General features: G+C 33.5%; 1 protein-coding gene and 1 long non-coding RNA gene across 15 annotated transcripts in view; one reads left to right on the forward strand and one right to left on the reverse strand.

Moving 5' to 3' along the window:
* Positions 1–25594, reverse strand: part of LOC149476629 (uncharacterized) — a 444465-nt gene that overhangs the window by 123042 nt on the left and 295829 nt on the right. The window lies entirely within an intron of this gene.
* The window catches only part of LOC149476631 (MAP/microtubule affinity-regulating kinase 3-like), a 148249-nt gene that overhangs the window by 71697 nt on the left and 50958 nt on the right, over positions 1–25594 (forward strand). For 11 of the 14 annotated variants that reach the window (XM_089711877.1, XM_089711872.1, XM_089711871.1 and 8 more), the window contains exon 2: positions 7173–8052. The exons of the other annotated variants lie outside the window; for them this stretch is intronic. In XM_089711877.1, coding sequence (XP_089568003.1) covers positions 7249–8052 — 804 coding nt within the window. In that variant the 5' untranslated portion in view covers positions 7173–7248. The remainder of the gene's footprint in view (positions 1–7172; positions 8053–25594) is intronic. 14 annotated transcript variants of the gene reach the window in all.

Raw genomic sequence — 25594 nt, forward strand, 5'->3', positions numbered from 1 at the left:
CGACTTCAAACGAGGAGGTTATCAATTCGGCCGGTATAATTTTTTTTATTTTTTGTATGTATGTACACTGATTACTCCTAGGTTTCTTAACCGATTTACGTGATTCTTTTTTTGTTCGATGCGGGATGGTGTCGAATTGGTCCCATAAAAATTTTATTCGGATAGGCCCAGTAGTTTTTATTTTATGAGCAATTTTGTCTGTACTCGATGACTTAATTGAAATGTAGCAAGTAACTTTGATTCACTTCCCGGTAACCGATTGAGCTGAAATTTTGTATACGTATGTAAATTGGATAGCGATGAAACATTATCATGACATAGAGCTGATTTGATGATGGAAGCGGAAGGTGGCCATAGGAACTTAGTATATATATTGACTCAACTTTATCGAGATTGGGCTCGTTTGATTCTTGTTGAAAAATACACTAAAAAGTATTAAATAAAAATAACTGCGTTAAAAACAACCGTAGCTGTTAACGCAGTTATTTTTATTATTAATGATACACTACTTCTGTTTCTTTCTTCTCGCCACTGGTATATGCGCGATAGGTTATATGACTAAGCCATCTTAACAATTAAAAGGCGCGTTTTTTTTTAATGAAGGATTTGTTTGTAACATTTGTCGGTGTTGAAAATATAGTATTTTTGCGTACTATATATGTTTTCAACAGTATATAGTACGCAGACCCGAAATATAGTACAATACTATATATTATAGTACGGTTGGCAACCCTAAGTGTCGCTTCGATGCGCGTGAGTCATGGTGGTTGCACCGGCCGGGCCCGGCCGCGGCGCTTGCGCAGATTTATTGTATAGGGCGCATTTTGTACTGGGAAATGGTTGTAATGACGTTTAATAGGTACAATAGGTTTAAAAAAAAAACTCTTTTATTTGTTCTAAGTACTATAAATTTAGAAGTGCGTCGAGATATGGAAATGATAACAAATTTAGTTACTGAACTATCATAGATCTTATATTAATCGTAGTTGTGTGTTTTCTTATATTATGTAAACCTTGTGACTTTTCGTTCGTTTTATGTTACAAGAATGATTCGACAATTTAGGAAATGCGAAAGTTTTATAAACGTTGTTAAACTCGCTTCAATTTGCATGAGACTCGGATAATCTCGGATCGAGATGACTGCTCGAAATGTGTAAACGTGCCTCCTAAAACTTGTGTGTGACTTGTGAGTCATGCTGACAAGACGTACGTACTACGTAGGTATATGACTTGGAGTTAACAGTGGTAGTAGACGAAGTTAGTATTTTTATTATTAAGCTATTGCATAGCTTCTATCGCGGGCCTTGAGCGCGGGGACCGAATCGAGAAATTCCGTAACGAAAAAACCTCACGCTCCCCACTCCGACGGGCTCGGAGGTGTGGCTTGAAGGCATGCTATGCAATAGCTTTACTTTAATTAACCGATTTTAGAGATATGTTCCCGAAATAAGAGAATTTTTAAGTCTGTTTTCTCGAGTGAATTGTCACATTTCAAAAAGCCATGTTTAACATAATATGTATATAGCATTTTCGTATATTTATGTACAAAATTATATGAGATCTATGTCCATTTACATGTAATTACCATAATGTACAAATTTTAACCGAAAGCGTGTAGTAATGAGTCATACATACAGACTAGACTGCTAAATAATTGTACGTTTGCGATATCCGAGCTTTACCGCCTACGCATTCATTGAAATGCCATTATAGGATCTATTACGCCGCGAAATGGTTAAAGCACAGTGTGTATGTTTTATTTTTTTACGTAGAGCAAGTTTTAATGATTATTATGATATAATTGCACTATAGGATGCGTCTATAGGTTTTTTGTTTTTACTTCTTACTTAATTGGTAGGTTGCGTTTGTTTTTTATATGGTTGGAAATTGAATGATAGAGAAGGAATATTGTTTTTATGTGCCTAAAGATAAAGACACTTTTACATTACCTATATAAAGAAGGGATTAAGCTCACTGTATTTTTTTAAAGTCAGACCAAACAAAACGAAAAAGGAAGAATATCGTAAATGTGCCGGAAAGCATTTAATCCAAAACGCCAAGGAGAAATGACAAGATTTTTAAATCATTTAACATATTTAATGTGGCCAAAATAATCGCGAATTTGTTCCCACCGATTGAGCTTTTAAAGTCTGTACAGAACGACTCGGCCCCGGTAACGAGAGACGCGGCTTTTTGCTGCAAAAAATATGAGAGTGTTTAAACTGGTTTTGTGAGGCTTTTAAAAAACGTACCTACTACGATGCTGCTGGTCCACAGAGCGTTTTAGTGTTGAATATGATTTTTGAAGTGAAACTTCTTTGGCATGCCATGGCATGGCAATATCGTCAGTCGTCACGTTATGAAGTACGGTGACGATTTTGGTATCTTTGAATCTTGCCAAAGATAACTAAATTGTTCACATTGATAACTTCCTACGATATTTCGTTTTAAATTATAAGTAGGTCAACTAAATTTTTTTTTTATCGATCTTGCTCTGTAGAAGCATTATAATATAATACATATTCTTAGGTAGTAATGAATATATAACGTTTGAAATCACTTTTAAATATGTATCAAATTAAACGGCCAATTTGACTGCTCCATTTATAGCGTTCGCTAATTTGTGTGGGCGACAGATTATACGTGTAATCTGTTAATCTTAAATGGTTGGTCTATTCGCTTTTGTTATAAATAACCTATAGGTTTGTTGTAAGTGCTTTGATACCGCCCACGTTCAGCGTGGTGATGGTTCACTTATGATGATTTTTGAAGTGATTTTTTTTTTAGTAAAATATTATGTATTTTCTTTGAAATTCCCTTTTTTAAATGTTTTTGAACAATGAGTGGTATTTTGACTGATATGTAGAAATTTCTTTGAAGTTCCCTTTTTTGAATCGTGCTTTAAAAAATTTTTTTATTGAAACGTAATTTATGTAGTATCAACTATCAGCTATTAGTCCGATGTTAGAATTATATTATTGATATTATTTTTCATACTTATTGATATTGTTCGTTTACGTTTATAACAACAATTAGTCACTAATGAGAGCATTGTTAAATTTTGACCGTGTTTATTTCCATAACGTGTTGTTATTTACATGTCTCTCTACATTATAATATGTACTTTTGATTTGTTCACGTTGTATAACTTTCGTGTTTATTGCTGCTAGTATTAACAACTTTCCCAAAAGGGAATTCAGTGACATGTTTATTATTTGACCTTTTTTCACTTTAAAAATATTCTGTTAATTTAATAGTTTTTTTTTTTTCATAAATTTAATGATCATAACGTGTTGTAAAAAGATGTTGAAACATTAACAGTATCAAAAATAATTACTAAAATAGACCACTTGCAAAACGTTTTGTTCCGTTAGTTTGAATTTGAAAGTGGCTTACCTTGCCACGAGAGTAATAAATTCAACAACAATTTCAACAGTTAAAATCTGCTTAACGGTAACGCTAACGCTTTTGCTACATTTGTGTCAATATTTGATGCGATAATAATAATTCCAAACATCATTATGTACATATTCACCTCCGTGCTAATTCTGAATGTCATCAAAACTATACACGTAAATCGCAAGAGAAATTTCAATTTTAACGACTAGGAATTAGGTCGCAATTCGTTTGAATAGATAAAGTATGAACCGTGCTCAAAATGGATTTTTTCTCTTTACGATTTCATGCAAGCAGACACCGCTGCCACGGCGGATACCTGCGGTCTGTTATATTATAATATAAAATGAGTTTTATGCCATTGTTATAAGGTGCATAATTGCGTGCGTATAAATTTGCACGATTTTCTACAGCACGGAAGGCTTGAATTACCATTGGCTACTTTAAGTGGAATATGAGACGCGAGCGAGAGGTTATCAAAGTTGTTTTAGTGCCGGTTTTATTGTGTTGCTTTGCTAAAATTTATTTAGTTGTCTCATTTCATTCAGATTGCATTTATTGCTTTAAATTATACTAACTGGATTTTGTATGACTAGATTCTGGTCGATGTTTTGTAAAACATCATTCACTTCGGTAGATTTCGTCTCAAATAAAAAAGGAGGTACCTAGTTAGAATGAATCTGATTGATAAGTGGATACTAAAATATATTACATGTTCATTACGAGATTCATTCATAAGTAAAAACAGTACCTAAGTATCTATATATATAAAACTCAAAGGTGACTGATATAGTGATCTATCAACGCACAGCCCAAACCACTGGACGTATCGGGCTGAAATTTGGCATGCAGGTAGATGTTAGGACGTAGGCATCCGCTAAGAAAGGATTTCCCGAAATTCTTGCGGGAACGGGGAAAAACGGGGATGCACGTACAAAGTCGTGGGCGGAAGCTAGTACTGTATAAGAACAAGAAGTTACATAACTCTGTACTACAAATACTAAAATAAACGAAGTAAAAGACGTTTAGGTATGTACGTTTACTCAAAGAAACCATGAAATATTCGTAAAGTAGGTACGTTAAGATCAATAACTCTGACGACATTTCATTTACATAGAAACGTAAAAACGTCGCCATTACCTTGGCATTGGTAAATAAAACAAGTAAATAAAATAGCGAATGCCCCACTGACCTTACGAAATTAGAAATCTCTGAATATTATTTGACGATTTCCGCGCAGCGCTAAGTCACGCGAACTCAGATTAAACGGTTGAACTATAAAAAATATAAAAATAGACGTTAATTATCGCGAACGGCTCCAAAAATAATGTACCACGTGAGGAGGATTATATTTAGATGCTGTGAGCGGTGTTTGTTTTTATTATCGTCTAAGGAAAACTGTCTGTTTGAAGATTTTCCGTGCGTTGCTGTGGAGCCTCCCCAATTTGAGTATTGGGGTGCCTCCAGCGATTATTCTATCAACGATGTCATATTTCAAATCCTTTGTTCCGAAATGTTTTGCTGTGTACGGAATATACAGTTGTATATTAATCGCTTACATATTTAAGTTTTTGTTCTAAGCATCAGGACCATCTTATAGTTGGTTTAATGATGTCACCTAAAATAACTTTTAAAATACCTGATCAAGATGCTATACAAATTCCTATCAGTAAAACCTTATCACTGATACATTTATTTTCACTAAATCATTCCACTTATTACTTATCTGCTCACGGCATCATCTAAATGTTACGTTATTCAAATTTTCACAAATCCATCCGTGACTCACACCACTTGTTTACCACCTGTCGTTTCAAGGTCTCACACCTTAATATTTACCATATTACCTGTATCAGTCATCTGCTGTCTTTTTTGCGTTGGGAGAAGGTAGATTTTTTTATTTTGGTTAGCAGGGTTCAACATCTTTGGGACAATTTGCATTAAGTTCCATGGGTATTGGAGATAAAACAAATGCAAAAAATGCATAAATTTCAATTGTTTTAAAGTTTAATATCCTCTTATGTTATAGTCATATTATGATTAAAAATTGGTGTGTAAGATAGAAATGAGGTGTCTATAGGATATTGCTAAAGACTTCATAAGAAAAGTCTGATTACACAAATAATATTACTAACTGATCTAAAAACTGATTACCATTATACTACTAGTAGGCAGTCGTTCATTAATACATTATTTGCTGTGTTCGTTAAATTTTCATACTATAACATCGATTACAAAGCATATTATCTATAATATTTAGATTATTAATATCACGTGGTATCTTCACTATCTATTTTAGGGAATTGATAAGCTTATGAGTTTCTGATTACGAGAGCGTTATTGTTAAATTGATATTGGCTATTTGGATGTATTTTAGGCATTTTAATTTACTCAACTGGTCAATAGTTAGGTTATTTTTACGTTATTAAAGTGAATCAGTAATGAACACGAGGTAAAATATTTTTATTAGAATCTTTTCTTATAATATGTACTTCATAACTTTATTCTGATTTAAACTTTATATACATATTGTATACTTACATTATCTATCTTGTCGACAAGTGACTTCACACTATAATTAGTATTTCTATACATTGTCAAATGTGCTTAAGATACATTTTAATTAATATTCAAGTACACGATATCTACAACTAAAAACAATTTACAAAATTTACATACTCAAACGTCTCAAGTGTATTGGAACATTGTTTTGTGTCGCTTATTGTTTGTGCGTCCGTCCTTATTGGTTCAAGTGTCGTGGTGTTGGTACTCGTCCCTTACAGGTTCTACGGCTTTGTGTGCAGCTACTGTGGGTACACGGTGATTGGCTGGATCCCCTTTACTAACTATACCCTGTCTCTCTCTTTCCAGATGTCCGGACGCTGGTGTCTCACTCCCGCCCTGCGCTCCAGGAATGTCTATGCTTGTACCGTTCACATTTCGATTTCGATTCTTCATAATTTCCAATTCTTCTAATGTGCTATAAGCTATTGATGTTTACAGTTTCGAACGATTCTAATGCCAAGGTCGCGGCGGCTATTAGTCAGACATTATTTTCGAATATTCTTTTCACATTCGTCAAGGAAGTTGTCGTGTTGTGAAATGATGAATTGTGTATACGTAGATAAATTTAAAAAAAATGCTGTAGTTAGTTTTTCAAGTTAATCAATTCGATTACCCAGGAATATAATTCTAGAAGTGTATAAAGAAATGTATTAGTTTAGCTTACGGCTGTTTCTTGTAATGATTCGGATAACTTTTGTTTATTTTTTTCCTAACATTTGATTCCCGAGACTCGATTCTTATCGAATTACTTCTCGTTACGGTCCAATCGTTAGTTTACTCTTTGGTATATTTTTTGCCCTCTCACTGATTTGATTATATTGTTGCTAATACAAAATATTCCGTAATAATAGTATTGTCTAATTATTTATGACAAATTACAGTCACTACAATTGCTCGTTAGCTACATCTGCAGCCATTGTCGCTGAATATTTAATAAACTATTGATTAGATATCGCATATACAATGGTATCGAAGCAGTATGAACTCGTGCGTCAACAGAATTTTTGATGTATTAGTCTTGTATGACGTCAGAGCTGGCCTGTAGTTTTCTGATGCCGCTGTTACCCATTGTGGTGTAGTCTAAATGAGTTGTGTTTCGTATCGATCGCTAGGATATCTATCGATTAATACAAGCCGGTCACGTTTCTGATAGCCAATCGTATATTCATATCACCGACCTTGTGTTATTACATAAACCGTTCTTTTTATAGGTGTACATATTATGAACAGTGATGAAAGTTTCATATATTGAACTAAAGTGATAATTATAATGGTACACTGACGAACATGGAGCGGAAGTTGACTCGAGAGGACTTTATGAGGAAGAGCTTCCGAGCTCCCCGGGTGTCGCCGGCCCCTGAAGGCCAGGCCACGGTTAATGGAGCTCCCCCACCCTCTCCTGTGTCTTTAGCCATGTTGGAAAGGACGCCACAACCACAACGCGCTCAGTACGAAGTTACAACTACGGGAATTGCTCCCAAGCGTTTGGAACTCAACAGAGCGCATCCCATACATCTCAAATCTTTTCAACCAGAATCCGATGAAACTGGTCCCACTCCACCGTCAGACGATGTGCTCAGAAAACTCGAGCGGCAAATCGGTGAAATGGAACGCGGGCTGGAAAGAGCACAGAATGGAAACGTGGAAGTTGACGAAAGAGTGCGTTACGCCGAACACGAGAATCTTCTACGCACTGGAGTGTCTTCAGTTGGTGGCGGGGGATACTTACCAGCAGATTCTGATACAGAACACGATGTGGTACAGTTCAATAGGAATGAAACGACGCGTAGCAGTACAGGTGCGACTGCACCCGCGCCCAGACCTGGTACGAGATTAGCTCGAACGAATTCCGATACGCAACAGCATTCAGTGGCTGCTACCGCTCGATTGATGCGTAAACTGGCCGATGGAGGTACGAAAGACGAGAAGACTAAAGTGATGTCGAGGAAGGCGATTCAAGCGAGGATGGAACAAGTTAAGCGCTCCGTGGTGGGCACTAAACATGAGCACAGAGTATTGGCCGAAGCGAGGGCGGAGCCTGCGGCCAGTAAGACGCCCACGTCGCCAGTCTCCACGCGTTCTACCACGCAGGTAATTTTGTGAATGTCGATTTGTGTTCGAGTAGGAAGTACGGTATTCATGTTTGATGAACTTTGTTTATCTATACTAATTTTTGTCAACATGTTGTGTTGATTGGTAGTTAAGGAATATATAATGTAATGCACTATTCATGTTCTTTACTAATTTGTAATATACATATAAAGATAGTATTCTAAATATAAGTTGTACAGAATAGTTATTTACTGCCATTAGTAGAACATTAAAGTTTTTTGTCACAACTAAATTACTAATACGTCATATTACTACGTCAATGAAGTTAGTTTAACATACGTATTTATTTATTTCGATAATAATGGTGACTGTGAACCAGGTAAAGATCCCATCATAAAAAATACAGTTATCTCACACAGTACAACTCAAGAGTTTTATAATGTCCCTTATAGGTAGGGTACGCCGTACGGTGTCGTATTTCGTAATTTTACGACAAATATTATATGATTCCGTTTTATTTAGTGTTATTGTAGGCAGAGCCATGTGTGCTTGCGTCACTGTATGATGAGTTATCGGTTACGAAAGACAAACAGCTAGGGGTCAAGTGTGAAGATCCGTATGGTTATATGGTATTAGAATAATATAAGATTATTATGTTATGAAGTATTTTGTTTAGTGATGAATGAAATCTACGCGTCTCGGTAGGTGTAGTGTTAAGTATGGATAGCGCCTTGATAGACAAACATTTTGTATTTCTACTTGATAAGAAATGATTAGCAATAACTAATAAGCAGTTTTTGGTATTTTGTAAGGTTGTTTAAGAACTTCACAATTTCAACTTTTGCATACTTGATTAAATTTTTAAATCATACATTGTAAAAGAATATAACAGGTTGCATGAAACACACACACATACACACACACACACACACTTTCAAATTTATTCATTACTTATAATATTAGTTTATTTTATTAAATTTTTTAAGGATTAATAATTGAACATAATAATTTCGTGGTAGAATGAGTAGAATTCATACGGAACTGCTTATTTAAGCTTCTATTTATAATTTTTTCCGCACAGAACCCTAAATAATGATTAATAGACACTCACATATCAAAGAGACACACCGAACGGCTGGTCCGTAGTGAATGTAATTGATTGAGTGTGAACGCGACCTAATGGACGCGGGTTCGGTTCCCGGCGGGAGATAAAATTAAGTGCAGTGTGCTAGAGTGTGTGAATTTTGTATCGAATGTAGATATATTTTTATTTCTAAATAATTATATCTACACTAAAATTTGTTTCTATTTCATATCAATGGGATAAGACTATACTTATCTGATTTTCAATATTAATTCGCAAGTACCTATAAAAGTTACGTTATTCTGAGGGATTTAAAAATTAGAGAAAACACATAATATACCAGCTAGCTTATAATAATAATTTGATGCAAGAGAAATGAATGCACATAGATTTATTCAAGATTTAGATAAGCATTAAAGGTAGATTTAAAATTTAGATAATTAACCATTATTATGCAAAAGACACACAAGCACAGTTTTAAAATTTTATTCATATTGATTGACTTTGATCTCCTTGTGGTTTTTATTTCACTCGATATGCATATTAATTGAGTATTTATTTTCCTTTGCAGGTAAGAAGCTGTGGTTATTTGCATATGTTTTATTTTTCATCTGTGGTAAGATGGAAGTATGGAACACGTAAGCACTCTCGTTAACAGGTAATGGCTATGTTTATTTTGAGAAACTTTATAATTGTGATATAACTGATAAGTGGAAAGATAATGAATCTGTTTTCAAATGTATCAAACATTTGATATGCGAAATATTGGGAGATAAATGTGACTAAAAAATTTGTGATATTTCGTTTTATTATAGACTAGCGGTCCGCCCCGGCTTCGCCCGTGGTACATATTTACGTTTTCTCTACATAAAAACCATCCTCGTACTTCAAGGAATATAATAAAAAAAGAATTATCGAAATCGGTTCAGCCGTTCTCGAGTTATGCGCTTACCAACACATTTTGCGATTCATTTTTATGTATAAGAAGATATGCAAATTAATTGGAATAGCATCTTTTTTAAATAATTTAGGGTTAGAATAATTTGAAACCTTAAAAAATTGTTCCTCTTATAAATGTTCGAATGGTTATTATTAGAAGATCTCAATTTATAGTTATTCTTATAGTGATGATAGTCCGTTTGTCGATAATATTCGGCGAACCCTCTTGGAATAAGTGGATGCAGTCGATCCACTTTATAGTAACGATAACAAATATAAAGATAAAATGAAAACAATATTTCAAACTATATAATAATAAGAAAACTTTTGAAATATAACCTACGTTACGGGGTAAAAATGTAGCTTTAAAAATATGCTATATTATGTTTCAGGAATGTGTAAAATTTGTATAAATCATAAATAACTCTCTAGTCTCTTCCCTTCATAATGTTAAGTAACAAGATGTAAGATAGATATAATCAATACGCCCAAGATGTCCATGTTTAAAATCCACAATTCCCCATATAAGGGCGCGTGGTGGCCGGCCATTTGCTGCGACCTTGATGACGTCACCGTCACACCCGGCTCATTATAATAACCGGTCCACAGAACCAGTGTTTGACAAGAATGCCTATTATAATTTGTAGTGGACACGATTTAGTTTTTTAAAAGAAAGTAGATTGGTGAAGTTGGATGTGTAATTTCATATAGTCATTATGGTTTGTTTAGTGGTCTATATTAAGGGTAGATAATTTTCAGTATAAATTTACGATTTTAAAGATGTGAATCTCGAATACAAAAGTTTGGTTTGTTTTTAAGAAGGGAAATAGTAATTAATATAAGACATAATTATGAATTCGAAGCGTGTTTGTATCTATTAATAACTAGCGGTCCGCCCCGGCTTCGCCCGTGGTACATGTTTACGTTTTCTCTATATAAGAACCATCCTCGTACTTCAAGGAATATAATAAAAAAAGAATTATCGAAATCGGTTCAGCCGTTCTCGAGTTATGCGCTTACCAACACATTTTGCGATTCATTTTTATATATAAGAGAAGAAGAAGATTAATATAATGTAAGAAATTAATTCCCAATTTACAGAAATAGAAGAATCATTTTCTGATCTATTCAGAAGAATTAGGTTACCCAAAGTCCCAAACTATATGATGGATTGCGATGGCCTCTCAAATTTTCATTGTAAGGACCTTAACCAAATACATCATACACCCTTGATAAAGATAAACATTGAATGAACAGATCCAAAATAAGATTAGGTCTACGTAACGTACGCGCTGTCACGTACACGACGTGTCAAACTTAACTGGTTTATTTATTTATCCAATATACGGTATACCATATACATATAACAAGCGGCTAAACAACTTAGATATTTCGCAGAAAACGCCGAGAAGCGAGGGCGGCTCTAACCCATATTTATGGCTACATACTGCCGTAATATTATTATGTTATTCACGAATACTCTTGACGTAAGCGAAGCCTAGGAAACCCTACCAGTTGAAGTCGTTACGCTGTTACAAGCAGTGGCAGTGTGAAATGTAATAGAGCGAATGTGAGATTTCATACAGATTATATATTATATAGTTAAGGATTAGTGCGTGTGTAATCCGTTATGGTAATCCAATGCCAGTTTTGTGTGGCCGTGGGCAGAAAGCGATGGTTGGAGCCAGCATGGAAACGCAAAGTGGTAAAGTGATCGACTTTGAATGTAACATACGTAGCACTGATTTTTCTTCACCACATACCTAGTAGTGTGAAATGTCCTATTTTGATGCGGTTTTTTTAATAGATAGAATGATTCAAGAGGAAGGTTTTACTATATAATTATAATTGTTAGGTTTTAGACAAAGCGGGCGAAGCTGCGGGTGGAAAGTAATACATAGTGTGGTGTGTTTAGAGCGTATGTATGTATGTATTGTCGTCAGATGATATAAGATGTTATTAAAATTGGTGTTTATGAAGAGAATTTTAATATATTAAGGTTGGTAAGATTTGCGCAGATTTGTATGAAGACAATTTCACTGCGTATTATCTTGTTTTGTTGCGTTATTTAAGATGAATTTTGTACAATTAATAGACAAAGATATCGATTAGCAAAAAATATAATAAAGAATGTGCAAAAGGAAAGCAGCATTTCAATTAAAAAGTTGTGATAAAATTGCAGGAAATGATTTATATCCCTTTACCGTTACGTAAGTATCTTCTTAGTTGCAGAATGTAAAAGTTGGATATAATATATTATATTGTTTTGCAGTAAGTTTGACAGTTATGTCGCTCGCCAGTGATTTACAATTGATGGTAGCGGCTATTGTGATCGATTGTTGACCCGAATTAGTTGTCTGAGGAGAGGTTACTTACATTTAAATTTTAATGTAGGAATATTAAAGATACAGGTATTTTAAGATTTTCTGTAGAGACAAAATATGACGATTAAAAAGCACTTCCAGAAGAAGTCTAGTCGTTTGAGTTAAAGGATTAACGTTAACACATTAAAAAGGAATAACTATGAAATAAAGTAATTGAACGTTCTTTAAACGATAAGAAATGAAGTGCTCTCAATATTCTATTACTAGCGGTCCGCCCCGGCTTCGCCCGTGGTACATATTTACGTTTTCTCTACATTAGAACCATCCTCGTACTTCAAGGAATATAATAAAAAAAGAATTATCGAAATCGGTTCAGCCGTTCACACGTGATGCCGTGACAACCCGAATCGGGTTTCATTTTTATATAGATAGATGAAACCCTTAGAAAATTACGCAACTTCATTTGTACTAGTAAAAGCGATAGCCATATTGTCGACATAATATTTATATAAAGGTGAAAAGTAAAATCGTTTTAAAATTGTATCTATACTAGAAATGCCGGCATTTAACATTGCAACATAACTGTTTACGTTGGAGAATCTCTCGTGATTATATTGTACTAGCTAAGGTACTTATAGCTGTGGCTTGCGGCCATTCGCATTTTTCATATATGAACATATATGCTGATGTGCTCCTATTTGTTTGATGTTTTAGAACATAATTAAATGGAACTTCCTATACCTACTACATAAGTCCTACGTGTTGTAGTTTATACAAATGTATACTAGTGATTTTGTATGTATGTATTTATTTCGTATGCGGCTCCATTGAATTCGTAGAACTAATAATTCGGACATTCCAAAATGTACTGTATACACTATATTATATTATAGGGACTGTAATATAACAGTATCCCTAGAGGGAGGAGTGTGTTAATGCGCAAACCGGGTAAATAGGTCACTGTGAAGAGTTTTGTTAATTCAATTTACTATATTATACTTTACATAGAAGCTGTCTCAAACAACCTACTTGATAAAATGTTCGGTAGAAAGTGTCTCGTCAAAATAACTTAGGAATAAGTCTATTAATAGACTTGATTTCAGAGGGCGTTGACTTGATCATTTAATGTAAAATCTTCCTATCAATGTAATGTAAAGCTGAAGTGTTTGTTTGTTTGCTGGACCACGCTAATCTCTTCTCGAAAAATTCTCTTCTTTCTGTGCTAGATAGCCCATATATCCAGGAAGGCTGTAACATCATTCTAAGGGCTAATTTTTCAATCCTTGGTTAAAACTTATTCGTCGAATAACGTATAAAACTACCATTTCAAAATGTATTCTTATTGCCCGCAATTGACAGTTTACAGGTGACATTTTAATATTATCGTGTAATACTTTATTGGACGGATAAGTTTTAACCGGGGATTGAAAAATCGGCCCTAAGAGGAGCTGATAAAACCGCGGGGCACTGCTAGTTTTTAAATCATATCATTTACAAAGCCAAGTAATAACTTATACGTGAATATAATGAATTAATGTGCATTACCTTCTCATTTTGTGATTGCCCATTACGATAGTTTTAAGATGACTTAAAGGTCAAGAAAGGAAAGCTTCAGCGTGGCTTCAGCTTATAAGCTGGTAGCAGAGCTTCTCGATATATCACCGGGTTACGTAAGAAAGGGATCATAGGTGTATTGCCGGTGGGATTATAGTCAGGTTATCCGTTATTTTTACGACGGGAAAGGTTATGATAGGAATTTTTATCTAGTTTCGGATATACGGTTGTAAAACGTTATTAAAAGTTGCTGCAGATTTGATGGCATTTCAAACTTTTTAGTCGATTGATATATAAAAAAGAATATGCATTTACATTGATTGTTTGAAGAATTAAAATAGAGAATGGATGTCCAAATGTTAGTTAAAGAAGCTTAGCTACATGATAAAATGTTTGAATTTGACTAAAAATTGTAGCTTGCTCCGTAAACCCTTCAACGGGAGAGATTATCGCGACGTTTTCATGTCAATTCCGGCTACATTCGTAATATAATTGAATACAGCAGCGAACAAAAGAATCGGATTTTTAACCTTTATACAAACATAGGATTCTAACCTCTACAATTCTACATGTTTGATATTTGGGTGTATTTTCGTGTGTTAGCTGACGCGGAGTTGGGACGTTTTACATTTGTTTTGCCGTTTTCAACCCCCTCGGTTCCGCAGTATCATTTCGGCTGTCGGGGGGTGTGCACGCGTTTTTTTGTAGCTCTTCCATTGTGATTATGGTGTTTGTTTGTGTGTGAAGTGCCATGGCTAAGAAACGGGTAAGCCTGGAACGGCTCTATGTGATAAAAGTGTTTAAAGCTACGTGTGATGCTTAATGTTTTTTGAGTATTGTTGTTACGGATGTAAAGTTTCTTAATAATATTGGTCAAGCTAATGTATCAAAAAGTATTATTATAATAGCTAAATTTAAATGAATAGATTTCATGACGCAAGATGCTTAACCAAACTGTAATCATTAACTACTGACATAACCTCACTGAAATTATTAAAATATAGCAGATTAATAATTAAATTATACGCAAAAACAATGTAAACATAGTTGTTTATATAATATTATGCGATACACGCAAGATTCGTTCGACTAAATCTCAACGGCCCTTCCGTGGATTTTATGACGCCATAATGTAAAAAAATTAAAGCAGTCGACTGAATATTTTTATTACAAGGGTTGATAGGCTGAGATAAGGGTGGATTAGCATATCGTAGTGCCCTAAGACAAACTGCTTGCGAAGTAAAAAGCGCACTATGTTAGCATAAAAGTGTTTTGAATTAAATTGCATTATATTTATAGTGAGCAGAGAGTCATTGTATGAATAACTTTTGCCATCAAATAAAAATTATACACTACAAAAAAATTGGAAGGGCTTAGTCAAATTAGTTAGGCATTGTTTAAATTTACAATCCTTACTAATATAAAGTGGGTATTTACATTGTCTGTCCGGTACTTATAGACGTAGACATGGAACATAAGGATCCTATGTTTTTCTTCATTGTGCCGACGAAATCAAGAAAGAAATCATGAAATAAGAGATGAGAAATAAAAGCTTATATCACAATCAGTAATACTAGCTTTATACACACACATGCATTATTTTAATTAGCCAACAAATTGAACGCTAGAACGAGCGTGGTCTCGAGCGGACTCGACTCATTTACAAAGTTAACCAGACGTTTAACCAACAGTTTAAATAGAGATACGACGTTTAACGGGTAGTTAATATAAAGATACTACGGGCGAGACTGTAAAGCCCTCGCTAACGATACTCGTAGTTTATTTTATGCGGTGTTTCGGTATAAAAAGCTCATTATATTTTGGTTTTTAACTTTAAGCTTCCATTTTGTTCCTGATTAAGTAAAGTCTAGACGCGGAGGTAGCGATGCCAAAATTTTGTTTTATTTAATTTGGTGAAACTGTACCTTAATTGTATAGATTTTGAGTTGGTTTTCTTTTGACGATGGGGATTGCATTGCAAAAAATTATAAGGACTATTAATTCGTTGTGCAAAAAGTGTTTTTTACAAATCGTAAATCGAAATTATATTAAAATAGATTGATAAATAAAGTATCTTCTTTCGTATTTTATGGTGCCAAAATTTTCTTTACATTGTTGGATGGATACTAAGTTGAAAATTTCTGTTATACAAAAACACAGACAGGAAAAGCTTCTAGTTGTTTATTTATGCGGAAAATGGTCGATCAAATGGTGTATCATGTATCGCTTGATTAATTGCAGACGTGTTATTTATCTCAAATGGGTTTTGGTATATGGATAGCATGATGAAATATGGCATAGGAAGTTTCATAGATATTTGAACGAACAATAGACTAGGATACGTTTGCTTGGACTTCCTAAAAGGGAAGACAAGAGATAGAAAAGTAATTTCCTTGTTTTATAGGTGTTTCCTGTGTTCAATTTAATGTAGGGTAGATAGATTTTATCTAAATATTTAATTTTCGTTTTAATCTTATAATAATTAGGAAATAAAAATACTTCTCGTGATCGTGAAACAAATAAAAAGATCATGCGTGCTGAGAACACGTGTCAGAAGTGAAACTCCTTTGGCATTTTCACCAAAATCGTCGCCTTATGCCATGACGCGACCTTTATATTTTACTCCCAACGCGCAGTAAAATAGTTTCACTTCAAAATCTATTTATTGTTATGTCGCTATGATGATCATCTGCCCCCCTAGACAAGTGGCTTTCTATTAGCGTAAAGTTGAATAGAATAGATTATGAATGTATGAGATTGACGTAATCAATCGTCGTCGTCGTCGTAATCAAACGTCAATCTCATACATTCATAATCTATTCTATTGAACTTTACGCTAATAGAAAGCCACTTGTCTAGGGGGGCTGTTTACCTCGAAATCGTTGAGATTAAACGTGATTAACATTACACATAGGTACCTATAGTATATAATGTGAAATAAAAATAAATAAATGGGCTTATCTTACGTGATTACCTTGATGTATACCTATGCTATACAAAATGCAATAAAACCGTATGCCGTAAATGGCACATAGTAATTCAGCTAAAAATAAACCGGCCGGTAAATGGTTCTCAATAGTCAATAGGTTAGTAAGTCGATCGATAGCCTATGCAGCCCGGTTCGCTTGAGAGTTGTGACGTAGTAACTAGTTCCACCCGCGGGTATAAGTTAATATTATTATTTGTTTCACTCTTCAATAGGAATATACATACCTACATATATAGGAAATCTTATTCAAATTATTTTCAAAACCACACTAGCTTTCCGAGCGCGGCTTCGTCCGCTTTGTCCAAATCTTTAAATATAAATATGGTAAAACCTTCCTCAAGAAAAGCTCTATCTTAAAAAAATGCATCAAAATCCGTTGCGTAATTTTGAAGATCTAAGCATAAGCATAAGCATAAGCATACATATAATATGTTTGTGTATTATTGTGACATTATAACTTCTTTGAATTTCACAAAACTAAAAGGAAACATGTATTTGTTTTACTAAGAGCCGATTTCAACACTTGCTGATAATATCCCTGATAGCCTATTTGACGGTTTTTGACGTAATAATTTCTAGGAATATATTTTTTTATGTTTGTTTCCTTTTTGTCTTTGCTAGAGTAAAATAATTTGACAATACCAATACAAGTTGCCTTGACTTTACAAAACATCTTGACTTCTTTTTAATTTCAGTGATATTAGGTACCTGCCTATGTATATACTATGTATACTACTTACTAGATATTAAACATAATTAATAATTATGTTTAGTACATGTACAATAATAATAAGTGCTCTAAGTATATGGTGATATTGAAGACTTACAGTGCAAAAACTAAAAATATTTTAACATTTATAAACTTAAAATTATGGCATTAACTTTTATAAACTTTAACGTGTATCTGTGACGAATATAAGTTGCTTAAAAATAAGGAAACGTGTGTGATGCATTAATTAATATTTTTGTGGTACCTATAAAATCGAATCCTGCGCAGCCTGTGTTCAATGTTAGAGTGAGCGAGCGACATGGGGGTGAAGGGACGATATCTGGTAATTTTTTTAGATGCATGCACATAATAGATTGTTTTTTTTAGTAATAATATTTTAGGGTAGATTTTTTTGTGTTTGGTTAAAAGATTTTTTTTGTGTCATTTATTTTGTTTTTTATGTTTTAATAGTAGATATCGTTTATGAAATGAGAGAAATATTAGATAACAAGTCGTATGTAGCTGTCTAATATATTGTGTAGTATTGTGGTACTTAAATCTGTAAATTCATTTGCGTAGGAATGCGGGTAATATATTGTTTATTACAAGTTAGACTTAAGAGATTATGCAATAAAATATAAGAAAAAAATGACAGTGTAATATTATTAGAATAAAAAATAATAAGAACACAGTAAAACATATGCTATTTCTATTCTTAGATAGCGTGGGTTTATAAAATTGTAAACTGTGAAGATAATAGGTAAGCTTATTATAAAGAGACACGTAAACAGTAATCCTCCACATTGATTGTTATTCAATATAATAAAAATAGTTGAATAAAAAAACACGCTTTATAAGATAAACTCATGAAATCATTGTATTGTCAGCGATACGATCCTTGATAACTGTATAAAAATGTTTAATATTATGTTTAATATTATAGTTTGTAAAATTTGTAATGGTACATAAAACTGTTAAATAAATAAATAAATAAAAGTTTGAATTAAATATGTCTGTTTAAAGTGGGTCAAAATCGAGTTAAAAGGGGTGGGTTGCATACAAACACACAGGTGAAGCTAATAAAAGCGTGTTGTTATACACGATATTTTAAGCGAAAAAAATATATGCAAACTATACATTTTCCTACAAATAATATATAAAAACTTGTGTTCAGTATCAAATCGCGTGTTGTATGCTAATTAATGTCGAGCCGGAGTTCCACGTTTTTATACATTTTTACACGTACACAATAATTTCTCAGGAATGTTACGTAATATCGTGATGGTAGAGTTCTTTTCTATGGAGTTGTCTGGGTGATGTTTTGTAGATGAATTGGTTTTTTGGGAAATGGATTTAGGGCCGATTTTTCAATGCTTGGATAAAACTTATCCGTTCAATAAAGTATTACACGATAATATTAAAATGTCACGTAAACTGTCAAATACGGGCAATAAGAATATGTTTTTAAAATGGTAGTTTTATACATTATTCGACGAATAAGTTTTAAACAAGGATTGAAAAATCAGCCCTTAGAGGCATAGTTATAGTTTAAATTTTAAATTGATTAAATGATGGTTGATCAAAAAAGAAATTTGATACAGCGCTATTAAAAAATATGCTAGAAAAAATATTCATGTATTTCACGTTAAAATCGTATCATAAATATTGTTACTGTAGCAGATGTTAAATAATATCTAGGATATATTGTATTGTATGGTCTTTTGGCTCTGTTTGAGTACCTTATGTTTCATTTAATTGTCGATTTCACTCTTTAACTAAAAATCTTTTAAATAGCAAATTTCCGTATCGAATAAAGCGGAAGACGCTGAAATAAATAAGCAAACGCACATAGCGCAAACGATTGTCTATAAAACAAATAACCAGTATATAAGAACAATTAATAGGTAATAATAATATTATAGCCTTGGTGCATTGATTGCGTTATTTACTGTTGATCAATATTATTGTGATATTACGTAAGTTTATTATTTGTAGAGTATGCCCTTAGTGAGTATGTATTAGTAAATACTGCATAGAGCAATTTTGAATGCTTGGAAATTGGCTGTGTATATCGTTGTTTAATAATTTAGCAATGAACACTGGAATATGGTAGATATATTGTAATTCTTCATAGGTATACAAATAAAAAAAAAATGTCATAACTCCGAAAATACGAAAAATCGCATAACATACATGGGGGTGATTCGGATAGCCCTCTAGGTCCTCTACCTCCCAGCTTCCGTTCATCACTACTTTTTGGGACACCCTGTATATTAGAACTTGGGAGTATTTTTTAAATGTTTCATTCAAAAAAATTAGCGAGCAATAATGATACTGGTAGTTTATATTATAAAACCGTAAGCATTTTATGTAACAAATTATATATTATACAAGTTGTGCACTGCGGTTTTACCCGAAATATATATGGCCTAAAGCCTTCCTCGATTAATGGACTATCTAACAGTGAAATAACTGTCCAGATCGGTCCCGTGGCTCCTGCGATTAGCGTTTTCAAGTAAACAAAAGAACTCTTTATAATATTAGTATGAATAAACTACTTACTACAGAGAAAAGAAAGATAATGATCCCCTGTGCAATTCCCATCCCTCGCGTCTCGATAATGGCGGCAAACGACTAAACGTCTCCTTTGTGTCTAATAGCTCACATTCATCTTTGGATTATACCCTAGGTTAGGTTCCTAGTGGAAAATATTACAGTTGAAAGTGTGTTTTTATACTAGTTGTGCATGCAGTTTCGACTTTCTATTTATACTGTTGTACCTGACTCCGTAGTGTATACCTAAATATTAAATCATAGTGTTGTACCTGACTCCGTAGTGTATACCTAAATATTAAATCATAGTGTTGTACCTGACTTCGAAGTGTATACCTAAATATTAAATCATAGTGTTGTACCTGACTTCGAAGTGTATACCTAAATATTAAATCATAGTGTTGTACCTGACTCCGTAGTGTATACCTAAATATTAAATCAGTGTTGTACCTGACTCCGAAGTGTATACCTAAATATTAAATCATAGTGTTGTACCTGACTCCGAAGTGTATACCTAAATATTAAATCATAGTGTTGTACCTGACTCCGAAGTGTATACCTAAATATTAAATCATAGTGTTGTACCTGACTCCGAAGTGTATACCTAAATATTAAATCATAGTGTTGTACCTGACTCCGTAGTGTATACCTAAATATTAAATCATAGTGTTGTACCAGACTCCGAAGTGTATACCTAAATGCAATATTGTAGCTGCACGAATGATTTTTTTATTGTTATTCATAATATTGAACTAAATATAAAGCTTTTTGCTTTTGCTATAAGATGTAGCTCTATTTTTGCATGATTCCTTCGCATCATGGCGTGATGATAAATAGTTTATAGTTTATATCTTCCTTTGGAATTGGGCTATCAAATGTTATAGTTATATACCTGACTGTTACATAAGTGCAGCGAGTGATATCTAGTAAAGAAAAAAAAATTCTCATTCATATTATGTTTTATGCTGATTCTTAAAAAAATATTTAAGAGCTAATCGTATTAAATTGTTAACTTTTGTTAATTACTATTTGTAATTTTTTTTGCAATTGTATTTTACAATCATTCCAATTTACAATTACTGTACTGTTTTGATTAAAAAGGAATTAGGTAAGTATATAAGTTACTTTCACTCACATTTCATCTCTATATCCTATTTAGAAATTGTAGAGGAACTAAGCTATAAATAACATACGAAACGTGTACCAAAAACAAAGTCACCCAGTTATAAAAACAGAACTTAAACTAAAAATAGGTTACCGCCAAGCGAAAAGTTGAAAGCGCTGTCTCGTAGTTAGCACGCGAGTATAGCTTATACCATAGTATAAAGAGAAAAGTAGGCCAACTCCCAGCGTTTAGGAGCGCACGGTACCTAACTTACGAGGGTTGTCACTTGTCACGTTAATATTTTAAATAATTGTAGGCAGTCCATGAGTAGGAACCGAGCGGCCATGTGTGCGTGCGTCAAGCTTGCGTACGTACATGAAGGGCGCGTGGCCAAGCGCTCCGCGTACATACAAACGGCGCGATGTAACCTTTGTTTGAAGATAACTTACTTGTTTGCTTTATACTATGCTTATACTAGTTAGACATTCAGATATGTAGGTCACCTAGACAGGCTGGATCGCGTGGGAACACGGCAAGATGGTTATGTAGCGCGTTTGGTTGTAAATTGTATGTTAGATGTCCGCCCGCGTTGTTTGAAACTTAACAAATAAGTGTATAATATATATTATGTAGGTACTAAAACATAGCTCGAGAACCATGTTATCCATTTGTGATAATATCAAATTAGATTCTTGGTATAGACTATAGAGCCATTCTGTCACATCGGTGATAATCCAATGAAAATCGGTGCAGTAGTTTTAGACTTTAGTGTTTGTCGCAACCAGACAAACGTATGTACTGATATGTTTTATAATATGTAGTGATCATTGCAATTGCTATTTACCTCGATCATTCGTTTTGGTTGTGTTGGTTTTGCACTATTTGTAATATTGTAATTTGCGATAGTGTTAATGGTATTGTAATCGTTTGTTGTAGTTGTTAATGTCATAATAATGAGCGAAGACATTAAATGTATCATAGTAAAGTTCACCACAGTTTACATAAATATTATTATGTAATATCTGTGTCCCGCGGTATTTCCTGTATTGCTCCGCTCCTATTCGTCTAAGTGTGAAAATACATGTCTATACTCTATAGTCTTCCTCGATAATTGCACTATCTAACAGTAAAATAATTTTTCAAATCGGACCCGTGGTTCTTGAGATTATCGCGTTCTTGAGATCTTTGTATTGACTCTATATTTTCTATATGTATTATCATTTCGTAGCTTTTAAATTACAAGGTTGTTTTTAGTTTATCCGATAAAACTTTGCTCGGTATTTCAATTTTTAATCGTTATAAATACTAAATTAGATACGTAAGCACTAACTCCATCTAGATTCTAGACTATAAATATGCTCTAGGTATTATAACGACTAACTAGGTATTATTTCGTCTAACGTGCCAATTAGCTGAGGGTCGACGGTAATGACGAGTGTTAGGAGTGTGAGGGCTCGTCCCTGTGCGCTAGTTGAGTATTGTGTGAAATTTGTGAGAGAAAATAACTGTTTTAGAAATGCATATTATGTGGATGTACTTGTATGATCTAGGTAAGCTTTGTGCCTGTTTGTAAGTCATCTAACAAATAGATAATGACATGTTTGAATTACTTAGGGCTGATTTTTCAATGCTTGGATAAAACTTATCCGTCCAATAAAGTATTACACGATGATATTAAAATGTCACGTAAACTGTCAAATACGGGCAATTAGAATACGTTTTTAAAATGGTAGTTTTATACATTATTCGGCGAATAAGTTTTAACCATCTTAGGGCCGATTTTTCAATGCTTGGATAAAACTTATTCGTCGAATAATGTATAAAACTACCATTTTAAAAACATATTCTAATTGCCTGTATTTGACAGTTTACGTGACATTTTAAAATTATCGTGTAATACTTTATTGGACGGATAAGTTTTATCCAAGCATAGAAAAATCGGCCCTAAATGTTTGAAGTAAGTTATTACAAACATAAATATTCGAAAATAACCAATTATAGGTACGTACATCATTAGAAGCACTTTTGAAAGTCACGTTATTTCTCCGTGCACTGTGCACGTTGTATTTATTTATTTGCGCGGGCGGAAAGCTGGTATCAAATATCAATATAATTATCGAATTTCTACGGTGAGAGTCGTGGCAATGACTAGTTTATAAGAAAAGTATTGACTCCGGGGCGTTTACCGTGGCTCAGTATTGCTAGTTGGTCACTAGGTTACTCACGATGCAGTATCGATTATATTGAATTTCATCTGCAAACCAATCTACTTCTTGGAAGATATAATTTATAGCGTTGGTAGATGATGTTCTATTGTATGATTCTTTAGTTTTATTGGTCTTTGAAAATAATAAATAGTTTATTACTTGTTATAAATGTATGTAATATTACTCGAATTTCACGATATAATTATCCTGAAATTCAAATTTAAAATAATTAAATGCTTTATTATTTTGCTGTTACATACTGACAATTTATAAAAGTAGAGCTTCACAACATTCAATTAGTTTTAAGTTTTCAATTCCTTGTAACCTTTATGTTTACGTACAAAAATATAAATTAAAATTAAATTATCTCGATAATTAATTGAAATTATCACACAAAATGTTAACACTTAAAACATGACGACGATGACTGCTGATTGACGATAGGCCATTTACGTTCCTCATTAGAAACAATATTCAACGCTTTGGAAATGTAAATGAAGGTAAAGCACATTATACTCAAAAGAAAAGGTTATTTCGAACAGCATTACGCGAAAAAATGAACGTTTTTTTTCTCTCTTATTATTGTTCTATGGAAGTTTGCAAGCTCTTAATTGAAGAGTGCGCTAACTGCCCCCTCCTCCCGGCATCTCCCCACTCTCGTTTGATACGCAGACGGGTCAATGATCCAGGGGGTAGGTTGCAATGGATGCGGCAGTTTGCAATTAGAGGAGGAAAATGTGGCTTTGGTGGCGATTTTTTTTTGTATTGTTTGTGATGAGGTATTGATAAGTTAGTTATGTAAAGTTTGATGAATGTACTTTGTACCTATATACTTGAAGTATTCGGATATGTTTTTAAACGTTTTAATTTAGTAGTTTTATAATGTGTCAATAGAAAAAACTTAAAATTAGGTAAATTTAAATTAAATTAATTTTATTAAGCTAGTTACTCATCTTGAATTCACGTTTAATAAGGATTTTATTTTGGACATTTTGAAATAGGTCATATTTTTTTATAAGATTTATATGTTGACGGTACACCTTAAAGTTAAACCGCCGTATTCGCGACAACGGCTAATACACCGATACTGTAACCGCGAACCCTTTGTTCGAACACAATGTGGTATCAATATACAGCACGGCGCGACCCACTCTGCAAGCTTCCCACCGCGCGGCGGATATCCGGATAATTACGTATCTCCGGTACTGTTCGCAACGAAAGTTTTGTTCGAATTTTTTTTTTGTTTTTTTTAAAGTAAATCTTCTTTAGGTGCGTTGAGAGTAAAATTTCAAGGTCGCTTCATGGCAATACCGTCACGTCATGGAGTAAGGCGATGATTTTGGTATCTATGAATCTTACCAAAGAATTTTCTTTTTTTTTTGGTTTTAATAATGTATTGTTTGCGTGCACTTCACGTTTCATGGAAGAGTGGCAGGTGTTTTTTGAAATTGAAAAGATAAAGTTTCATTAGGGTTAGGGGCTTTGCAAATTGCAATGTATAATTTGTATGTAGGTATGATGATATAATAAAGCAAGAGTTGTAATATAGGTAAACGAGTAATAACTAATAATTGCGGAAATGTTACTCAATGCAAAAAAAATTTTTATTTACTTTGGCCTTGCGAAAAGAGGTTACATTTTTTTCGTATATAACGTAGCTGTAGGTAAGTGATGCAGGCGTGAGTCATATCTGCAGTAAAAACTAAATTATCGCGTTGTGTACAAAGATAACGTATTATTTAATGTGCCGGTAGTACACTAGAAGAAAGCTCGTAAAAATGTTCGCAACGAAAATAAGGATTTAAGGGTGAAACATTGTAATTACCTGTCACTATAAACTAGGAGGAACGCGTCCATATTTGTTTGGTTAAATGTAGATATTTGTTGACGTGCCTTTTTAAGAAAAATACAGAAATTGCTAAGCGGATTTCGGACTTGACGAATTATTTTAGATTTTGTTAAGATAAATTAAATTTTAAACCAAGCCAGCGCAAAAATATAACACAAATAAGCTACAGCTGACGTAAAAATTCAATTCCATACCAACATTAAATTTTTTTAACGTTAAAAGAACATAATATCTTTACCTATAAGTTAATTAATTGTGTGTCAAACGT

Source organism: Colias philodice, chromosome 27 (assembly GCF_061535455.1).
Source record: "Colias philodice isolate Cphi_HAF_F1 chromosome 27, ilColPhil1 Martin Lab GWU primary, whole genome shotgun sequence".
In the NCBI taxonomy this organism is placed as follows: Eukaryota; Metazoa; Arthropoda; class Insecta; order Lepidoptera; family Pieridae; genus Colias; species Colias philodice.